At 42.5% G+C, this 21,341-nt stretch overlaps 1 protein-coding gene across 1 annotated transcript in view; it reads left to right on the top strand.

Annotated features, from left to right (window-relative positions):
• The first annotated feature begins 700 nt into the window (after nt 1-700).
• anos1 (anosmin 1) overlaps nt 701-21,341 on the top strand; it is a 41,180-nt gene continuing 20,539 nt past the window's right edge. The window contains exons 1-2 of the mRNA XM_085433848.1: nt 701-973; nt 6,485-6,532. Coding sequence (XP_085289974.1) covers nt 782-973; nt 6,485-6,532 — 240 coding nt within the window. The 5' untranslated portion in view covers nt 701-781. The remainder of the gene's footprint in view (nt 974-6,484; nt 6,533-21,341) is intronic.

Genomic DNA, 21,341 nt, shown 5'->3' with positions numbered 1-21,341 from the left:
GCCTTTTTAAAGTTGATGTCAAATGAGGTTATCTCTAAGACTGCTAAATTAAAACAGAAACCCTGCATTTCAAACTGGAGCTTTAAAGACTTGGATGTCTAATGAACATTCAATGATTCTGGGAGATTAAGTCAAGATATCCTGGCCTCAAGCTTGAGTCTTGATCATTTTCCTTTTAATATGTCTCTTATCCAGTGTAGCGATAGATCTAAAACCGCTTAAATACTTTAATTAATTGTGTTTGGCTTTAAAACTTGTAGATTTGTTCTTATTATACAAAAAATATAATCAGATCAGCTGTCGTACACTTCGACTACTGGTCAGAACTACAGATAGAATATAGATCTGTCATAGACTAGGAATCCAAAGCTATGTCCAGTACAAAAATACTTAGGTAGATGGAAGGCGGTGGATTATGCTGATTAAATAGACAACAGTTTCCATAACATCTCTTGTCTGTTGTTTATTTATTGATTGCTCTGCCCATTCCAAGTTTTGATTGCAGAGTATGACTTCTACTCAAGCCCTTCCTCCTCCTTTGCAGGCCTGCTCCCTAAAACAAACAGCCTTTGCTTTGGACAGAGTGAAGGACTATGCAGCAGTCTACCTGTTTTAACGCTCCTCGTGCCTGTCAGTCACCGCGGGATCCTCCAATAGCAGGGCTCGTGAGCCGTTGACTCCTCCCCAGTGTATAATTGAAGTTTCCTTAGTTTCTTCGCCGGAGCCTGCACGCAGTGTTGTCCGATCCGCGGAGGGGATTAAATGCAGAGCAGCAGGGACAATGTTTTCCAGGAGCCTGAACGTGTGTGTGACCCTGTGTTTGTGGATTACGGCGCTAACGAGCCCGGGGAGTGTGTCTGCGAGGAAGCAGGACGACTCTTTCTTCACTGCCAGTATTTATCGAGCAAGATGCGCCTCGAGATGCCTCAGTCTGCACATCACTCGCATCTCTGCGTTTTTCAAGCACTCCCAGGTATGAGCATGTGTTCACGGGAACTCCTGACAATATGCGGGGAATCAGAAGCGAATGCGATGCCGTGCCGCTGCATGAATGGGAAGATGTGCCGGTCGATGATTTCCACACAGCCTAAGTCAAACCTGTTTATCCTGAGCCCATTGTGAGAAGGCTGGAGCAGGTCACTAATGAAGCCCGTGTAGTTCATTAGTTTGGTGCTCTGTTAGGAACAATCACTGTCACCAAACAACCCTGTCACAAATTTGGAGATTGAGCTTCACATTAATTATGACAGCTTTGCTTCCTTACAAAGTTGCTATATACAGAGTGTGGCTGTCTGTGTGTATGTGTGTGAACGTGTGGAGTGGGAGGCTTTAAGCTATATCAAGCCTAATTAACCCATCTCAGTGTTTTGAGACAGAGACATTATGAATGCCTCTCAGTTGAGCCAGCTTCCATTCATTACTTGCTAATTACTGGAAAATGAGATACCTCTCACTCATTTGAAATGTACTTGCTGCTGTTTCTTTATGTAGTGGGTAACTTTTCTCTTACCTTGCGTTTGGAGACTTTTGACATTGATTGTCCCACCAGCAAGCGTGCTGTGACCCCGAGAGCGTTTGAGGCTCCTATATAAAATAGATGTATGCTTTGGATGATTTGGCATGTGGTGTCAGAAGTTGTTTTTCACCCTCCACCGGACACACTGTTCTCTCCCAGGACTCCAGAGAAAAGAGCTGGTCACTGATCCCTCTCCCCTCTGCTCCTTTTCACCAGCTATCTGTCTGCTGACGGCCTTTATATTCACTTCATTTGCATTTGCAAGGCATGTCTTTCTCAAGGTGCATTAATGAATCCCTGATTGTCAGGAAACATTCTGGGGCGAGGTAAATTTGTAATTAGGTCTAATGACTCAGCAAAGCCCATTGCTTTATTTCTTTGGTACCAATTACTTTTACACTGAAAGCACTTATTGATTTGGTGTAGTAATGCAGGTCCGTGGGACACAGACCTTCTGCAGTTAATTCAAAGGAATTGTATTAAGGGACAACAAGGCTGATGGATGAAGTGTCTTTATTCCAATGAAAAATCCCACGCGGATGGAAAGTAGGAGACCCAGTTTGTATTTCTTAAAGTGCAACTTGGCAAATAGTGTCAGGGATTAATTTAGAGAATATACAGTGTGTTGCAGCCCTAGGTTGCAAAGTTGGGGGGATTAAATTAGTGACCAGCCAGGAGGCCAAATAACTGATGGAGTCTCACCTCTAATGAACAGCTAACAGTCAGTATAATTGACTGCAGAGCCTCAGAGTCTGGGGCGCTCTTCAGTGAGGGGAAGATGAGAGGAAGGTGTTTGTCTAAAGAGAGGGCCGTTTTGTGGTTGGTGATAAGCAAGGGTGCTGGAGCAAGCTTGTGGGTCTAAGAATAGACGGCAATTGTTGATAATTTGCACGAACTGTCTTATGCACTGTTTTCTCAACAGTCCTTTTATGTGAGGATGGGGGGTCTGGTCAGCTGCAAAAACATGCCCTGCCAATCCCCATCCCCCACCCCCAACCTCTACCCTCCTGGCCCTGCCAATAAATGCCAGCATCACACCTCATAGGCATGCAGAGGATATATACATCGGGCTACCAAGTGCTGCTCCAAGGAGGTCACCTTCCTGCTAAATGCTGGTGCCCAATTGTGCTAAATGTGATAAGCTCTAATGTAATGTTGCCACAACAGTGGGGCATGCTCAGTCAGCACAACCCACAGGTGGATCTGCTTCCTCTGCCAGATCTTATTACAGCAACGGCAGCTTGGAGCTCCACTCCAAGGATCGACACGACAGACCTATTAATTCATCTCGGACATCCTTCAGGGGTCATTTAATACTCAGTGGGGAAAACCAAGACATGCAAGCCTTTCCATTTTAATGGAAATGAAAGACCTTGGCTGCATGTCAAACGTTTGCCTCCTGTTTCTTAATATTTTACTGTGTCTTCTCAATATCTGGTAATCTATATGGGCTGCTTATTTTGGTTAAGGTACAAGATACAAATTTTCCTCTTAACACATTTTGCAGCTGGAATTTAAGACTGGAATGATACTTGGAGAATTTAGATGTTATTACAGATGTTATGAACACCCACGCGTCTTTCCTTTCTTTATGTGGCTGAATCAGAATGCAAATCAGAGACTTTGTTTTAATTGCCCCAGTTCTGAATTAGTGTGAAATGGAAACAAGCATAGAGTTGCTGAGTTAGGAAACCCATGGGTTGTCAGATTTATAGCATCACTAGATTTATTGATGCAATAGTATTTCCAAATAGAGATTTATCGGCATTTTACTCCACTTTTGGGGAACTTGTCACTCTAGTACAATAGACAGAGGGGAACACCCAACCATAAATATTAGCCTCGGACACTTTAAAATATTAAGAGCGAGCTGGGAGCCCCGTGCAATAATGTATTCTGAAAGCATCAGCCTTGTAGTGGATTATTTATGTGGGGACCTGTGAAGCCAAAAACAAGGTGTGTCCATGAGGTCTTGTTATTACATTCGGAGCAATAAAAATCTAACATCTTAAATTCAGTCATTCATCGCTTGTGTGCTGCATAGTAAAGTCTAAGCATCTTGCCTGAGAGGTTTGTGTTTTAAGTGAAGGCAAGAAAAAACATTGGCGAGTGGTTTTTCCATGTCCCCTTGTTTTCGCCTTTGATATTAAATAACCTGCGGTGGAATCAAACCTCAGCCAGTGCTCGTCTCATGTGTGGAGTTTTTCATTAGTGAAGACAGCGGATGAATAAGGGGTCTATGTAGCTTGGCCTCACCTCTCTCCATAAATGCTTTTAAACCATGACAGTCATGTCTGTAAATCTCAGCCCAGAGTGCTGCTACACCCTGAGCTACCTCATTTGACAAATAAGCCTCATTCCTAAGTGGAGACAACTTTACACTAGTGTTGCTTTACCTTTCTGAAACACCCTTTAATGTTAACACTGAACACACACTGAACGCATTAGCTCACTTTCAGAGTGTCTGACAAATTATTCATATAATGTGAATAATTAATGGGCAGAATGACCACAGCCCTCACACCCACTCGAGTCGAAGCCTAAATCTCAGGCTCCTATATTTTGCTGCTGCGTATGTTCCCTTAAGGAGAAGTTATTTTGGTGATGCTTGACGACTCCTGAGATGTCAAAGGACACAGAGAGAGATCGTGGTCTGTCCTTTGAAGTCCAGTCTCCAGTTGAGATGGCTTGAAAAGTACGGGGACCTGTAGACCAGCTGGATTAAATGCAATTTGAAAATGTGATTAGTGGGAACCGCAATGCTTTTAATCCAAATCAGACGCCCATAGGAGACAAAGATTTCCAGTTTCAAAAGCTGGATTGGACTTATCAAAGATCAAAAGGCCTTTGTACATGTTCGTCTCAGTTTGTCTAGACAATGCAACACGCCCTTGCCCACCTGCTTTAATTCTCAACTGACAATGCCCATAGTGTATCTTTGTGATAAATACCCTGTTTACATGCCTCATCTAGTCACTCCGCTGTCATCAACAAAGCATGGTTCACCTTCGTGCGTTTGTGCGCCACTGTCTGGTCTTCTCACACAGGAGAATATCTGGAAAGAATTCATTCACTTGAGTCCTTGACAGTCCTCAGGACTGCATAATGTTCAGACTGCAGAGGAATGTCATGGTGAGTCAGAGGGATGAAGTCCTGACCTATAATTATTCCCCCGTTGGTCCCTGAAATGGTGGGGTCAGGCCTGGACAGCTGGGGCAACATCCTGCTGAGCCTCTCTGCTACGGGGATGCTGTCACAAAGCAAAATTAGCTCCTATGTGGATCTGGCTCTGTCTCCATTGATGGATGGGTAAAGAAAGGTGTCAAAAACAGGATTGATGATTTAGGACATGGCCTTGAGTTGTGACAAACTGTATAAATTATCTGGAGGCATTGCCTGCCAGTGTAAATGTCAAAGTTTTATTGATGTGGTGACACTGACGGGGTTTGTTTGCTGGGATTGATGTTTAAAAACCACGTCAAAGTCTTCAGAAAACCTGCTGGTGCACACTAAATTTGAGCCAATTAACTCCCATTTTTTTACTTCACATGGTAACAAAATTAAACTATTCCAAGTGTCCTTAGTACTTTTTCATCCTTATCTGAATAGTTTTTTTTCAAGAGATTCTCTGAAGACATGACTGTCCAATCATGGCCTCCTTTGAAGCCTTTTCAACCATTATCCTTGACACAAAAAGCAAAGCACCTACTGGTACTGGATGTCAAATTAAAGCCTTTAATGATAAGTTCTCAATGTCTCATGGGAAATTTCTTCTGGATTACATTGTGAGAAAATGCTTTGAACTTGACATTGAACTTAAGCAGACCTTTTGCCTGCAGACCCCTAAAGTTTGGCTTTATCTAACCGCTTCATTTCTTCCACAGGGATGCAAAGGGAACATCCAAAACTCAAGGCCAGATTTAAGTCAGTGACTACACATTCCAGAAATGTAACTCTATAAACAGAGTCTCCACTGAGAATACTCTCACGATAATCTGTCATTGATCTTAAGTCTAGGAAATAATCAATGGTCAGATGATTATTTATAATGTCACAGGTGATTAAGCCAACTGATGTTGCAGTTCCCGTGTGTGCTACACAACTTTACAGCTTCTTCGAGTTGAGCTGTAAGGGAGTTACGGTTACGAACCAACCAAAAACGTAAATCCAGATGAATACGTCATTTGCATCTGCTGAATGTGGAAATGTATGAAACATTGTCATGTCAGTTTATAAGGCGAGGACATGTCAATGTTGCTTTGCAAGTGTGCAGAAAATCAGCTGTTGCTGATCTGTCTTTCGCCATAATCACCAGGTCATTTATGCTAAAGCTCGAGCCTTCCTCTTGGTATCCAACCAAAATAATGTTCGCAGAGAAAAACAGCATAATTCCCAGTCCTTGTGGAATAAGGGAAATGGCTTGAAAAAGTCATTTACCTCCACTAGTCCTCCACTTGATAGTCCTCTGCATTCACACATCGAAGCTTTACAAAAACACGGCTCTATTAGGACCAAATGTTTACCTTGTCGGAGTGCCGAAGGTGGCACTTCGACCGCAATTAGAGCAAATTGGCTATATCTGCGGTCTGTGCAGGAGTGCTGACATTAGTTCCTCCTTCCGTGACCTCTGAGATGTCTGTTGAGAGATCAAACAAATTCACAGAAAAGCTGGGGTCACCATGCTCTGCTGAAACTGACCAGAGGTTTGCCCTCACCTTAGTGTGGTGACCCTGCTTTCCTGCTTGGGCTGCATGCACTCAGCACACAAAGCTGACTCGCAGTCAGCCTTTCAGATTTCTGTGCTGTTAACATTATTGTTAATCAAAAAGGCCTTGGCCACGCGGACGTATATTGTGAGAGGGAGAAGAAAGGGTCAAAGTTGCACATTGACTTGATGAATTGGTTATTATAAATGTTCTTTCAGCAGTATGTCTGATGACTGATGATGTTTTTCCTTCTTTTCAACAGAATAATGGATCCTTGGTGTGGTGCCAGAATCACAAGCAGTGCTCCAAGGTAATACCGTTTCATTTCTTCCATGAGTGAGACGCATGCTACATACATGCCTCGTTATCAAAGAATAATACAACATAAAGTGTGCGAGTCACGACAGGACTAGTTTTGTCATGCCTGCGGGATTCACAAGCTGTTGACATAGACTGTCATGAGATAAAAACCATAGTTGATTGCTCCTGCTTTCATAGATACCCATTTGCTCTTGTAATTGGAATACAATTAAAGAAGATCTGAAGAGATTAAAGGTGTGTCAATTTATGAAAGCAGAGCGTGATTGTTTTTTTTCTTTCTGCTGTCATTTGGAGTTTCACTCGGATGCATTAAAGTATGTCTCCCGCAGGGCTTGTTTGAGTTCTGTGCCCTGTCCCAAAGAAGGTTGATACAAAGCCTGTGTTGACAGCTCCTCTGAAAAGATGGTGCTGACATATTCTATCAGACTCTCCTGGAGATGTTGACAAGGTCCTCAGAGATGCGCTGTATAGACTGTGGACAGAGAACATGATGGGGCTGAACTAAGGAGGATGTGCTAGCGGAGGTCCAAGTAGAAATGCTTGGAAATGCTTTTGGTATCTGTCAAATGCTCTCATTTCCCGCGCGCAGGCATTGAAACCAAGATCCAGCAATGTTAGACCTCTTTGAATCAAAATAGGGCATACACAACACGCATATTTGCAAGACGACAGGTTTTCCTTTCACGAAGCATCAGATGTTTCTTTTTTTTCTCTTTTTCTTCACTTATATGTCCGCCTTATATGTCAAGGTAGCTTGGTGAGGACAAATTCGATAACTTTTCCTCGCATGCCTTTATCAGTCTGCAGTTAAAGAGGAATGCATGCTGAGAATTTGTGTAAAACGCATTATTACAATGACTGTGATTAATTGAAAACTCATTATAATACAGAGCGGCGGCGGTTATTTGTGCTTACTTAATGTGGCTTCATGTGGAGTACTTATTAATCCCAATCAGTGTCTAGTATCAACAGCCTTGCAAAGTGAAATTCCCTTTTTTGAATTTCAAATCGTTTCTCGAGCAATTTGAATTTGTCTTGGATAAAGCCGAGCTATTGCAACAGTGCTTTGTCATGTGTTCTGTACGGGTTGTTTCACTTGTCCTATTTATCACGCACTTAAAGCACATTCTTCTTCACTGTTAACACCACTAAATCTGTACTAATTTGGGGGTGAAATGTCATTGTATAGTGCTCCCCCAGTTCCAACACGGGCACGGCCTTTCTGTTTGGAGTTTGCATGGTCTCCCGAGAGCTCAGGTTTCTCCTGCCATCGAAAACACGCCAGGTTAATGCTGCTCTGACTGTCCTTTCCTGCAAAAAGTCGCACATCCTCTTTGAATAAAGTAGTCAAATTACATTAGTTATATTAGTGAGTACAGTCTGAAGCTTGTGTGTGATCCAAGTTCGTTCTAAAATGTAATGTGTGATTAAGAAAATATGTCATTTATTTTATTTTAAAACTTTGGTGACATTTTGCTTCAGTCCAGCAGGCGAATCTTCTTTGTTTTCACCATAATGCTGTGAAACTTGTTCCTCTCCTTTCCACTGCGATAGCCAACAACAGCTCTTGGCACCAGCCATCCCTCAGTAATTCAGAGTTTTATGTTTGAAAAAAAAAAAAGAAAAGAAATAAAAAAGCTTTTGCTGGCTGCAAGTCTAAGACAGCATAGTGTTTTCATAATCAACCAGCCAACATTGCTGAAACTCTGCAAATATCCCAAAAAACTCTGTAATGAACTTCTTGGTCTCCCCGCTGTAACAAACATGCCAGTTAGCACTTCTTTATCCTACTTGTAGACTGTAAATACACGAGGCTGGATTTGATGTAAGCCCTTAAAAATAATGATATGTTTGTGTTGCTGTTCTACAGCTGTGATGCTCTGCTACTTTCAGTTTCAAGGGCTCTCCAAATCGAATTAATTTAATTCTAGGCTTCAGCCGTTCAGGGTGCGGGCCAGGGCATGGTGCTTAAGTTTAATTTGCACCAAGAAGTCAATATTTTGGTAGCAAACATCACCACACTTCACATCCACATCAATGGCTCGAGTGTGCTCTCAGGGCCTGTGTTTAGCGTGTCAAAACAGAGAGCTATTGTGGCCACTCTGACAATTGCACCAAATGGGCCCATGCTGTACAGTGGTTCCCCGTCAATAGCTCTACAGCCGCTGATTAGCCTCTTCACTTCATGAACAGCTCACAGTCAAACAGAGAAGACAAAGGCAACAGCTTCGGGGGGAGTGCGTTAGGGCAGAAGGCTTGTCCACCCTGGAGAACGGTTAAAGAGCCACTGAGAGCTCCCTGCCTGTGAAGGAAATGCAAGGAAGGGCTGCCTAATAGTTTAGACAAAGATGCTGTGACCCTGTCCATCTGTCTGCGTTTTAGGAAATCAAAGCCTCCTGTTTCCATTTGTGATGAGAAAGTCATCCCGGTCATCTCGTATGCAGTGTCCAGAGTTGGCCCTGCTCTCAGTTTCCCCCATTGTAATGGTAATTAACCTGCTTGCCCTCTCTTCAGAGCCGAGCGAGGTGGCATTTGAAGAGCTGGGGAGTCATTATCATGCCACAACAGTGGGCCAGCAGACAAAGTCTATTCAGCAGGGGAATGCCAGGGAAGTAGACGGCAAGCAGTTGTAGGAGCTATTGTCATTTTGTTTCCCTACTGTTAGAGCTCACCTCTTGAGAAGTTTGGCTGTATTCCCTAAAAGTTTAAAAAAAAGAAAAAAAAACACTCCAGGGTGTTCTCTCTTTTTTTTCTTCTTCTGGTGGGGCAAAGAAAATATATTTTGTGTGCCCACAGCATGGGAGAGCATGCAGAAGAAGCCAAGAAGCTTTACATGTTCAGAGCGTAGCTGATATTTGCAGGGTGTGCTTCCCTGTGGGTGTGATCCAGGCTCCACATCAAATGCTAGGATAGACTTAAGGCAACTAAATGTCTGCAAGAAAGCTGTGCGCTTCATTACTCAAACTTCTATCAGGGAAGGATGAGAAGAAAGGGCATACTCTATATGCCTAGATAGGTTGGCCTGCAGTAATTCACTGAAAGGCGCCAATCAGAATAACTCCTCAGGAGGAAAGTGGGCTATTTTTCCCTTTTCCCTCCATTTAGGATGATATTTAAATTCCATCTTTAAAAATTCCATCCTTTATCGGGGAGATGTTGACTCAGTCCTGCATTTTTCTGTGAGCCAATCATAGCCCCATATTTACTTATCAAGCATTTGCAGGGAGAAAAATCTTTAGAGAGCAGCATTGTCTGGCTGCCATTCGACGCCAATGAGTCGTGCATGTCTTTCATAGATGCCTTGCGTGTACCAGGTGGCTCCTTTGAGTGATCTTTCCTATCACTCACACCCTAAGCTTCAAATTCCAGAGCAAGAATAAGAAGTGTTTACTCTTTTGGATTATACGCGCCTTCGTCTTCACATGTTGGAAGCTTTGGAGCGGTTTTCCTGAATAACAATCGCTGGAATGCTACTATGTCACATTCAAAAGTGTCTTTCAAAGACACTATCAACCACAACCCCCCCTTCTACCAACCCACACATTTTCTCACGCCAAAATAAAACGATCACACTTCCTCATCACTTGTTCTTTTTTTTTTTTTTCCAGAGTGAAATGAACCTATAAAATAGATCCCAAAGTCTCACCTTATTATTGTTTCCTGGTTCCAGTTCATCTTAATTGAAGCACTAAATGCATATTCATCAGAAAAGTGTCACTTTCACTTGAAGCTTTTCTTGGTGGTTAGGACATTTTGAGGTGCACTGAAATGATGTAATACAATGGGTAAGGGTTAGCAGTTTTACAGCTGGGCATGGCTGGGATTGTTAGGTGCTTAAACAGACTTCAAAGCACCTTTTGGTCATGTTGAGGCCAGACATTCATCGCACTTCCCCGTGTTAGTCACATTACCAGCACCGACACCTCAAAGCAAGCCAGGCTAGAAATCAATCTGTCAAGTAGACTGTGTCTGGATTGCCCGCCAGCGTACGTGTAAGCAGAGTGTAAGTTTTTTTCCCGAAACAGCCCTAGCCAGTCTGACTTAATTCACTTTCCCATTTCACGTAGTCATATATGTGACCCGAGTGTTCAATTTTGAGAGATCATGTAAAAAGACAGCCATGTATTTTGCCTTTTTCCCCCCCCTTGTATTTTATGTAGTTTGAGGCAGTGTGAGTGTCTGTGTGTGGGTGGTAGAGGAGTGTGAAGCAAGGCTGGTCAGTCCCAGCAGGAAGGACCTGATCTGGACATGGTTGTTAAGTTTCATTGGTTAACGGGGGGGTCGCTTCATTGGCTGCTATCTGTGGAGCTCATTATTCACATGGTGGGTGGCAGGGAATGAAAACCCCCACAGAAAAAAAAAAAGAAACACCAAAGACGTGGCCACAGGAGAGGAGGCAAAGAGGCTGCGAGGCTTGCAGTTGAGACTTTTTCAGCAGTGAAAGCTCAATCCAGAGCTCGTCTTTGCAATCCTGTCTGCTCAGCATCTGAGTGATGAGTGCGCCAGGAAATACTTCAGGAAAAAAATATGCTCGCTATCTTATACCTGTCTATTTTTATTGATCCCGCAGAGCATAAGGGGCCTTTTTATTTATTTTTCCTAAAGATAATCAAAGTTTCACAGATAGCCTGATTTCCCATGTTCTCCCTGTCAGAAAGGATTTAATTCTCTTGAAGGATTAATGTAATCAAAGCTGCAGTGAAATCCTCTTTTAGCAATAATGACCAGTCACACTGAGACAATCTGCCATCATCCAAGTGTGTATTTTCAATCTGAGGACGTATTGGCTGAACATCACAGATTACAGCGTACTTATCACATTAACTTTGCCATCATTTCCTTTCCTAAGATCACGTGTTAAGAGGTGCTGTAGCAAGAATTAATTCGGTGGTTGTTGTTTGTATTTTCGTTTCCAGACCGATCGTGCCAACAGTCGCCTTGGTGAAAGAAAGATTAGAATTTAAGAATCTTTAAGCTGATGTACTTAGTAGATGGGGGCTTATCAATTTATTCCAGCTGCACTCAAAGCTGCTACATCCCGCAGATAAACCCCACACTGAGTGCTGTGTGTGATGGTTTCAGAACGATTGAAAAGCAGGGCCTCGATGACCGATGTATCTCTTAACCTTCTGACTTGGAGATGACTACTTCAGCAAAGTAGATTATACTTCAGCTTTTCCAGTCTGAACTTGCATCAGAGATGAAGAGAAAGTCAATTTTTTTTTTTTTGTCTTTTGTTTGCTCTCCACAGCTGTATACTTTATCTTACGTACTCAACATGCCCAGGTTTGCCCTCTGTTTGTGAAGTCTTTGCACTGCTTTTTGAATTGCATGTAAAAGAAAATTCAGTCATCACATCAAGCAAAGAGAATGCATTATATCACTACTTTTTTTTTTTTTTTTTTGTCTGCATGTTATTTCTCAATCTGGATGTGTTGCAATTCAAAGATGCCGATAATGCTGAGGGGCTGTTTAGTGAACACTAGAGAGGGCAAGTAGGATTAGTGAATTTAAAGTGTGTCTGAAACTCAAATAAACAACTGGAGATAGTGGTGGAATGTGACTGGAGCATGGGATTAAGACGGCTTTCCTCCCCTCTATGGCATGTTGTGTTTTACATGTTGTTGGCCTACATTGGCACAGAATCTCCAGGTCTGGTCTCATTTGATTTGAGATGAAGCAGGAAGGGATTAAGACTGCTTGAGTGGTCATTTTATGAAACAACCCAGCAGAGCTAATGCCTTTTGACTTGTTTACCATGTCCTCGGTCTACAATGGCAGAAATTCATTTTTCATCCCATGCATGGTAAGCAGGAGTTCACTGTTGCCGCCATAAATCAACCGTGTGAACAGTCTGAATAAATGGCTTTGCCGATGAGGAAGTGTTTTTATCGTGCGATCCCGCTTTCAACTCTGCTTCTATACGTCTGTCATCAACACATTATGCATGATTGTTTGGGTGTAAGTACAGTATATCATGCATTGGGCAGATCTGACATGCTTTTCAGAAAACCGTGGAGAGGGTTTGGCTTTCCCATGCCATGTCACAGCAAAAGCTCATGGCGGCCTCTTTATCACCAATCTGACCCCACATGATGGATACATCCTGTTGAGTCTAATTGTCATGAAATGTAAACTGAGCTCAGAAGTAGGTGATAACTGAAGGTCTGGTTACAGCCACTGTAATTTTGACTCCTATCACTGCAGAACATAACGTGAGACGCCCGTGGACCCGTAAGAAAAGGAGCCCTTTAAAGGGCAGTGGGGCATTGGTGTGTTTGTGTGTCTGGGTGAAACTTCAGAGTCATTAAGTATTAAGTGAACTCCTATTGCATTCCACAGTAGACAAAGCACAATTCTGGCAAAGCTGTGCGGGCTTTTTTTGCTCATAAATAAGGCAGGCACCTCTGATTGTGGGGTAAATGTATAATTCATGCATTGCCCCCCCTTCCCAACTCCTCCTCTTTTCCTTCTCACTTTCTGCCAAGCTATTGCTATTCAGCTCTTTGTTGTCTGCGCCCTCAACTGCATTTAAATTAATAATTAAAGTGATCCTCAAAGAATGTCTGTGACACCACCTGCTAGCTCACTCAACGTCTCTGAGCCTGGTTTGACAAACAAAATAGAAAGTCTCAAATCGCATAAATTCAGTTTCACCCCACTGGACCTGGAAAACAACATTGTTTTAGTTGGTTGTATTGAAGAGGGAATTATGACACTTTAAATGCTCGCAGAATATGTCCCGCACAAGGCTGAAAAACACACGGACAGTTGGAAAATATGTCATTATTTGTTTAAGAGAAATTTGAAGAAGCCTTTGCAAATCCTAGTCTCAATCACTTAATAGAGTTGTCACATCGTATACTTATGACTGATGGTTTGTTGTGATAGTGGAAAATACCACATTTCCATGTGGTATGGATGCGCCTGAAGATAGATGGAGGAGGGCAGACAGCTACCAGTTTGTTGGAATCATAGATTACCTGGTTTGGAACAAATGAAGTGCAGAAGCACTAAACATGCCATCATTTTTGTCTTTCCTGACTATAGTAATTCTCCAAGGACACTGCTAGCCCTGTGGGTTTCTTGTTAGTTTGCAGAGGTTTATGTAATCGTGGAACAAAACACCTCACAGTAACTGCTACAGCATAGTTTTCTTTCTTTCCCCAAAAATAACAGGCCAAAACTTCATATGAATAAAAAATGCACTTCCATCCCAGCAAATAGCTTTTCTGTTGCCTCCGAAACAATAAAACCAACATAAATCTTACAGCCCTAAATAGAATTAGTGGCATTTACGTAAGCAAGCTCCTGCTTATGGGGGAAAAAGAAAATTGTGAGGCTGTATAGAGTTGCAATCTCACATCTCAAGTCAGCACACTGAATCTTTTTGATCTACACGATCCACCCACTGTCTGCGCAGCACACACCTGTGCTAATTTACGGCGGTGCAGAAATTAAATACGCGATATCTCATGGACTATAAGGTCACATTAGGTTGAGGAAATGGCGTGTCTAGACTTCATAACAGCTCAGGACGAGGATATCTTCTTCCTGATTTACTCGCTGTATTTTTACAGTCGCTTTGAAACATAATGGCACGTCAGAGATATATTGGAAGGCTTTACTAGTGTATTATTTTACAGTCCATCAGATCACAGCTCGTGCGCTTGATGAAATATGTTTTAACCTGGTTAACGTGTAATGTGAATCTCGCTGTTGCTCTCTCTCTGTCTCGCTTACTGTTATTTTTTTAATTTTTATTTTTATAGATTTTGGATTAGACTGAAGCTCATTTTTAAAGCAGTTTAACGGAGGGTCAATGTTAGAGAAAACAGGAAAACCCTTAAGAGTAATGGTCTTTACTGTGAGAAATAGTGATGCTCAGACAGAGTATGCCAAGTCATGCTTGCTGTCATGTAGAGACATTTGAAAATATTTATATGTTAAGATTTTTCTTCTTGGAAAGAGGTTTTGAGGTTTGTTAGCTTCAGCAGGCCACATGTGAACATTTTGAAGCACTATTTTGTAATTTTGAGCAAACTAAAAATCTTTTTGGTTTAGAAGGTTTGGACTAGAACACCAAATACAGTTAACTATGCAGAAATATTATGACACCACAAACACAGTCTAGTTCAGTAACTTACGTTCAGTAACAAACTTCAGTTGCTAAAGTTAAATGTGCATTCCCCGACTGGTTGGCGAGTGCTGGAGGCTTCTGGCTGACACTAGATGAAATCAGTTGCCAAGATCTAGCTGCACCAAAAACCTCCTATTTATCGGTTTTGTCACTAGCAGATTGCAACCAACACCTGTAGTTTGCATGGAAAATGCTAACTTGTCTGCAAATACTGGCCAATATGCTGTGTATATCTCCTGATGTGGTGACACAAACTGTAAATGGAGGATCTTTTCCTGCAAATTGCATGTTTAAAAGGCACGATTCTGTTTCCAGGTTGTGTCGAACTTTTTAAGGTTTCACTTCTGCTCAGCAAGTAGTTTGCAGTCATGTTGTCGTCTTTCATGCAAACTGCGAGTAGCCATTGCAATCTCTCCCTCACCAAAGCAATTCCAAGGAGCTTCTCAGTGCAGCACCACACACCTCTTTACACCTAGTCAGTGCCAGCAGCCTCTGGCAACCAGTTGCCAACCAGTCTGGGAATACATGTTTCCCTAGTGAGTGCTAGTTTCAGGTTGGTTGCTGACCAGTCTCTAGGCCTGTGTGACTGGGACCTTAGCTCAGGTGAAGCCTAGCAGAGAGCTAACGTCTGTAACTATCTGTGTCAACATAGAGCTGTCACTCAGAGTGGCCACTTCCTTAAATGTGAGACTTAGAAATATATTTAAATGGATGAAAAAATCACATAGTTATGTAGGGGGAAATCTGCAACAGAGATTATTTTGTTGTTGTTATTGTTGTACCAGGCTCTAATGCTTTTTATTTCTCCTTTAAAGCTGATCATGTTAAAATGGGAGTCGGTGAGGATTGACTCACTTTTGAAGCCAGCTTCAAGTGGCCGTTTGAAGAACTGCAGGCTTCAGCACTTTTGTGTTGTCTGTATTTTTTAGCGCTGGAGGCTGCCACTCAGCTTCGCCCTTCCTCCAACTTGATTAAAATAGTTTTTTTATAGATCTAGAGAAGAATTTTCAGCCGTATACCAAGATTGTATAAAAAGTAAGAATGTGATCCAAGCTGCATAATGTCACTTGAGGCCTGCTCTTTTTGTCTCTTGATTGACATTTGTTTAATGACTTTTTTTTCCGTATCGGTGCAGTTGCCTTAGAGCTGGCACAAAAAGTGTCAGTTACACTGTGCTTGGTTACAAACACTGCTAGGAAAACACACAAAGATGAACCCAGACAAAAGCTGGAGGCAAGTAAAAGTTCAGTGGCCATGTTTGCATAAGATATCTTACATAATTTTAAAAAAAAGCTAATTCTTTGTCAACACTGCAGTGCGAGTGTCATGTTTTCTCATGTTTCTACTTTGGAGAGATTTTTGGAAAACATTGATGTGAACATTGTGGCTTAGTTCAGATGGATGGCCAAAAATGAGTTTTCGAATTTATCAGGTCTTACCTGGCCCTTAGAGTGAGAGGGAGAGAATGAAAAGCTGAGAAAGAGAATTGAGAGGAGATATAACAATTTAGGAGAATCTGAGCAAGTTGGGGGGGGGGGGGTGACAGCTGAATAAAAGTGAAATAGAGTGAGTGAAGAGATGGAGTACGTGCCTGTTTCGCTAGAGGAGAGAGCAAACCCAGCAACTTACTCCTGGATGGGTCGATAGATATGAGCCGGGAGCTGCTGGAATAATTGAATACAGTCATTGGGAGTGTGAAAAGCACCAGGGCAGCAAAAAATAGCCATAACTCAATGAGATTGGAGGTGAGATTTACAGTGTGTGTGTGTGTGTGTGTGATCAACAACAAAGATTCCACCATATCTGAGTCAACCAGAGCAGGTAAAAAAAAAGCTGTGGCTTCATCCCAAGGAGCAGCAAAGGCACCTTGTAAATATTTGTTGGCAGCACTCAAGCTATGACACTCACCATCAGTGCCTGGATCAATACCTTCATCTCCCAGATGTCATCTCTAAGCTTTTGGGATAGCGGTGGGAAAAAAATCTACAGGGACCCGTGTAATAGCAGGTTGATTGGAGGGAAAGCACAGGTACCCACATAAATTTGTGTCTGCTGAATTTTCATTTACAAAATGACAGAATCAGTCATAGCTGTCTCACACAGCTCCACGTGACTGTACAAATATGTTCGAGCAATATGGGAAAATGTCATCCGCATCAGTTTGAATTATGGCTCCTGTTTTGTGTACACTGTGTATTGTTAAGCCTGGGGCTACCTTGACTGGTAGCAGTTCATGCTTCATTAACTAAAACAATACACTTGTGTGACATTTTCCGTATGCACTTTTCATAGTTTATGTTATTCCAGTCACTCACTTGGGGCAATAAGCATTTTACAATGGGTGGAGATAACCATACGATGACTAAGAAAGGCAGTTCCATGCACAGCAGACCCCCCTCCCTCGCTCTCTCCCTTCCCTCCTCAGTCCCTGTGTCGCCCCCCTCCCAGCCTCGTCTCAGGCATGAAAAAGTGAAGATGGGCTGTGGCATTGGCTGCCATTCAGCCCGACTCTCTCATCGGCCCCACAGAATGCCTTTCAGGGTCCCCCAGAGTAACAACTGCTGCGTTTTATTACAGCGTGAAATGGGGAGTGAAAGAGCGCTCTGGATGTTCCTACTTAACCATGCAGAATGTGTCACCATTGGGCAGGAAGATAAGAGGACAAAGGGGAAATCAGCCGCCCAAATGCTTTTGTTAAGGCTAACAGCTCAAGTCCATAGAAACAACCCCATGCTCTTGTTTACATCTCTGAGAAAAGGAAAGCATTTGTGTTTTTTGGGGGGTGAAATTTGTCCTGAAATATGTTAACCTTCCATAGAATAATTACATGCAATTTTTGTGATGCTAAAACAGATGGTAGCTCCGATGCCAGCCTGAGAAATTTGCTCGAGGGAGCCCCGATGCTGGCACCCAGAACCAGCACATACACTACGCCCAGGTCAATTATGTTCTCCACTCTAGTTCAGTGGTGTAGCTTTTCCAGTTTATGTTTCGGAAGTTAAACATGAGCTGCTGGTGGTGCAAGAAATGTAAATGTTTGAGTACTTCAAATCTCCAGAGGATCCACTGATACTCACCGGAAGATCATGCCGTGGTGCTATTCATTTAGGAACTTTTACACAAGTTCTAGATATAGATAGACTGTCCCTACAAACCACAAACCACTGTGATGGCACCCACTCATTTATGATGTCCCCGATTTTAATATTTGCTTGGCACCGCTTTGGTGCTTGGAGTCATAAGCGGCTATTTCTGCATCAGTTAGCATTCATAAACTGTACAAGTGCATCTCAAAGACACAGATACCAGCTAATGAGGGGTGAGTAACATACAAATAGAAAAAAATGTGTTGGATGACCCCCCCCCCCCCCCCCCCCCCCCCGACACACACACACACACACACACACACACACACACACACACACACACACACACTAATGTGACCTAGTGTTTTGAAGCATTGCACATGGACTTTGCTTCCAGGATAGAAAATTAAAGCCATAAAGCATTCTATCAGAAGGCCACCAGATGGCGATAGCAATGGTTGCATAAAGACTCTCAATCCTATAGAAGTCTATAGAAATATGGCTTTCTGCCTTTACTTCTGTACGTGCTTTCCTGCTAAATTTATCGGTGTAGTTACTCATTTTGGGGTCATAATGAATAGAAAATGTAATTTATTTTGTAAGTTTTAGTCATATTATTTTTCAAAATGAAGGTAATGTTTGAATCACAACTCACTGGCAAATGAGTGTGCAGTTTGCACGGTTTTAGTTTAGCAAAAAGTGTCTTTGCACCTAATAATGCATACTTTTCAGGATCCAATACAGTTTTCACACAGGGGGAAGTAAGACCACATAATTTTTTTGTATCAGGCGGTGAACATGTTTATTCCTGCATCCAAGTTTGCATTTCTAACCTGGAAGCTGCAACTGATTGCTTTTTTTTTTTTTTTTTTTTTTTTTTTTTTTTTTTTTAACATTGGCGTCATTTTCCAGCCCTAGACATTTCCATTTGTTAGTTGAGTTGGGATTTTTTGTTTGCTGTATTTAATATTTAGTTTAAGAATGCCTATTGACTAAAGGTCAGCAAAACAACATTTTTAAAAATCAATGCATTTAAAAATGAAGCTACTTTCATTTTTCTTATTCACAAAAGGTCACCATAGCCAGTAGCTCTAGAGGATTGATTTGGCAGACTTTTACACTGGACACCCTTTCTGAAGCAACCCTAAAAGCAATTGTGTCTCCTTCTGGGCTTTTAACTGGGGCTCTGGTGCTTGTTAGTCGAATGTAGAAAAACAGAAGAACTGTTTCAATAAGGTGAGTGTGTGTGTACCAGCCTGGGATGGGGTGGAGGTGGCACACCCTTAAGAAATTACACAAGAGTTTATAGAAAATAAGTCTTGGCCCATCCAAAGGATTAGTCTGGCATCATCAGTAACATGGTTTAGATTGAGCACCAAACTGTGTAAATAGGAATCAGGTCTTTGATTGATGAGCGCACCTTTGTAATTATATCCAGGCATCCTATTTGCTTTGGCAAGACATCTGTCGTCGGTCCTCATCTTCCCTCCTTAAATGTCAGGTTGGGAGGTGTGGCTGTGGAGAAATGCTGACAGACTGTCAGTTTTCAGCACACCTGCAGGGAGCCCTGCCTCAACACAGATGCTTATCTTTGTGTCGTTTATGATGCAGCCACTTGTACAGCAAAAACAAGTTCCCGATAGAACTGTGCAGCTTTTTGCTAGTTAAGAACTTTTGCCCCGAAGAGTTACATTTTAAAAAAAAAAAGGAAAGAAAAAAGACTGTGAGGGTGAGACAACACTAAACCCACAGCCAGCATTCTGATCTGTGTTGCAATATCCACGGTACACAATGTGCTGTGTTAATTCATGCTGCTTGGCATGCTGCTCTGAGCATCTCGGGGTAACGATGATTCTATTTTCACTCAGTGCAGTTGTGATTGTGGTGAACCAGAGAGGGTTTCATCCTCAAGAAAAGTCAATGGAATGCATTCTGGCCATGCACACAAGATCGTTCAGTGAGTAAAATGAGCTTGATCCCCAGGCTTATGTGTGTATGTTCAGTGATTTGTAGAAGGGATTTTGGGGGCTTTAACATGTGCGTCTACTGGCAGAATATCCTTTAGACACCGGTGAAGCACACAGTTATTGCCTCAACACCTCATTGGTGCAGCGTGGGGCTCGTATATGAGCCTGGGATGCTGAGGTTTGCTGCTGCTGCGCCACAGCCTCTGCTCCCGCAGGACACAATTGAGAACAGAATTAATGATATAAGGTCACCATATTATGAATAGCAGATGATTTTAAAACGGCATAGAATGAGGCATGACTTGGACAGCGCAGCTAAGCTCGTATGTCATCTTAAGTCTCTGAGGTGTTACAGCGGTTTCACCTGATCAGCTCTGTAGAAACCACATTAGTTTCTCTTGGAGCTCTCTGCTGTCATAACCCGACAGGGTGTCCAATTTTTTCCTCTTGGCACTTTATATTTTATATTGCTGGAGTGATATCTATATTGCTATGAAGTAATTAAGAAAATACCTTCCCTCCCAGCCTTCTCCTTCCCTGGGAAATGGCCTGTTTAGCACTCAACACACTGTCCACACAGAGGTTGTCAGCTGCTTGAGACAGGGTTGGGTAAAGGAGAGACCCGGCAGAGAAGCAGAGTGCTGGCAGACGTGCGCACGGTCCTGATTGCAGCTTGCTCCTCCAGAAGCAAGGTTTATGTTTGATCATGCGCCCGTCCACCACACTCCATAAAAAGCAAATAAACTGTTCTCTGGCAATGGCATAATAATGACAGAGCCGGCTAATGAGTGAATTAAAGAGTAATAACTAAAACTCTGGCTCCCAGCCTGAGATGAAAAAATTCTTACCTCAGCTCCAGTGTTTAATGCAGTCACTACAGTAGGTGCCCTGATTTAATCATTCTATGTGCCTTACTCTTTGTGTTCTTCTCATAATCTGTATCCAGGGGTCTCCTTTTCTAACAGAAAGTGGACTTTTGCTAATGGCAGGTATCCATGTTATATTTGCCTCTATTACTTGCCGGCATATTGAACTGTCCTGGATGATGAATGTAGGAGAAAGCGTTGAAAATGTACTGTTGTGCCTACTTTAGCTGCACTGTAGCTGGTGAAGGAGTCTAAATTAAACAGGGTTGAATGAGTGGCTTTGACAGGTCGTTGGTGCGGTTTGGGCTGCTCCCAGTGCAGTACAGAAGCAGCCTGGCAGCGGTTTGACTGAGCTCGCTCTTCTTTTTCACACCAGCTCTCAGCGGCCAGGAGCAAGAGCACATGAGACCCTAGCTTTTCTCAAACCCAATCCGAACACATTCCTTTTTCTGCAGCGGGATCTGCCTGATTCTATCGGACACGCATGGACCTTTTTGTTATATTACATTCACCTTTATTGAATTTGATTCGTTCGGGGTGAGCAGCTGAGTATAAAAGAAAAAAGGAGTATGGACTGGAATCCTGAACTTTAATTTTAAACGTTATCTTCCCAAATTATGTTTGGCAAAACGACTTAGAGCTACACTTTACGCTGAAGTTTTTCTTTTATCCCGCGCCGATTTCGAGCATTCAGTAAATTTGTTCCGCATGTTGAAAAAGGGAATCCCAGGAACATTAA

This window comes from Copadichromis virginalis, linkage group LG16 (genome assembly GCF_057382275.1).
Source record: "Copadichromis virginalis isolate Kocher_CV1m ecotype Utaka linkage group LG16, C_Virginalis_male_GT1.1, whole genome shotgun sequence".
Classification (NCBI taxonomy): Eukaryota; Metazoa; Chordata; class Actinopteri; order Cichliformes; family Cichlidae; genus Copadichromis; species Copadichromis virginalis.
This window is presented reverse-complemented; position numbering and strand designations above follow the sequence as displayed.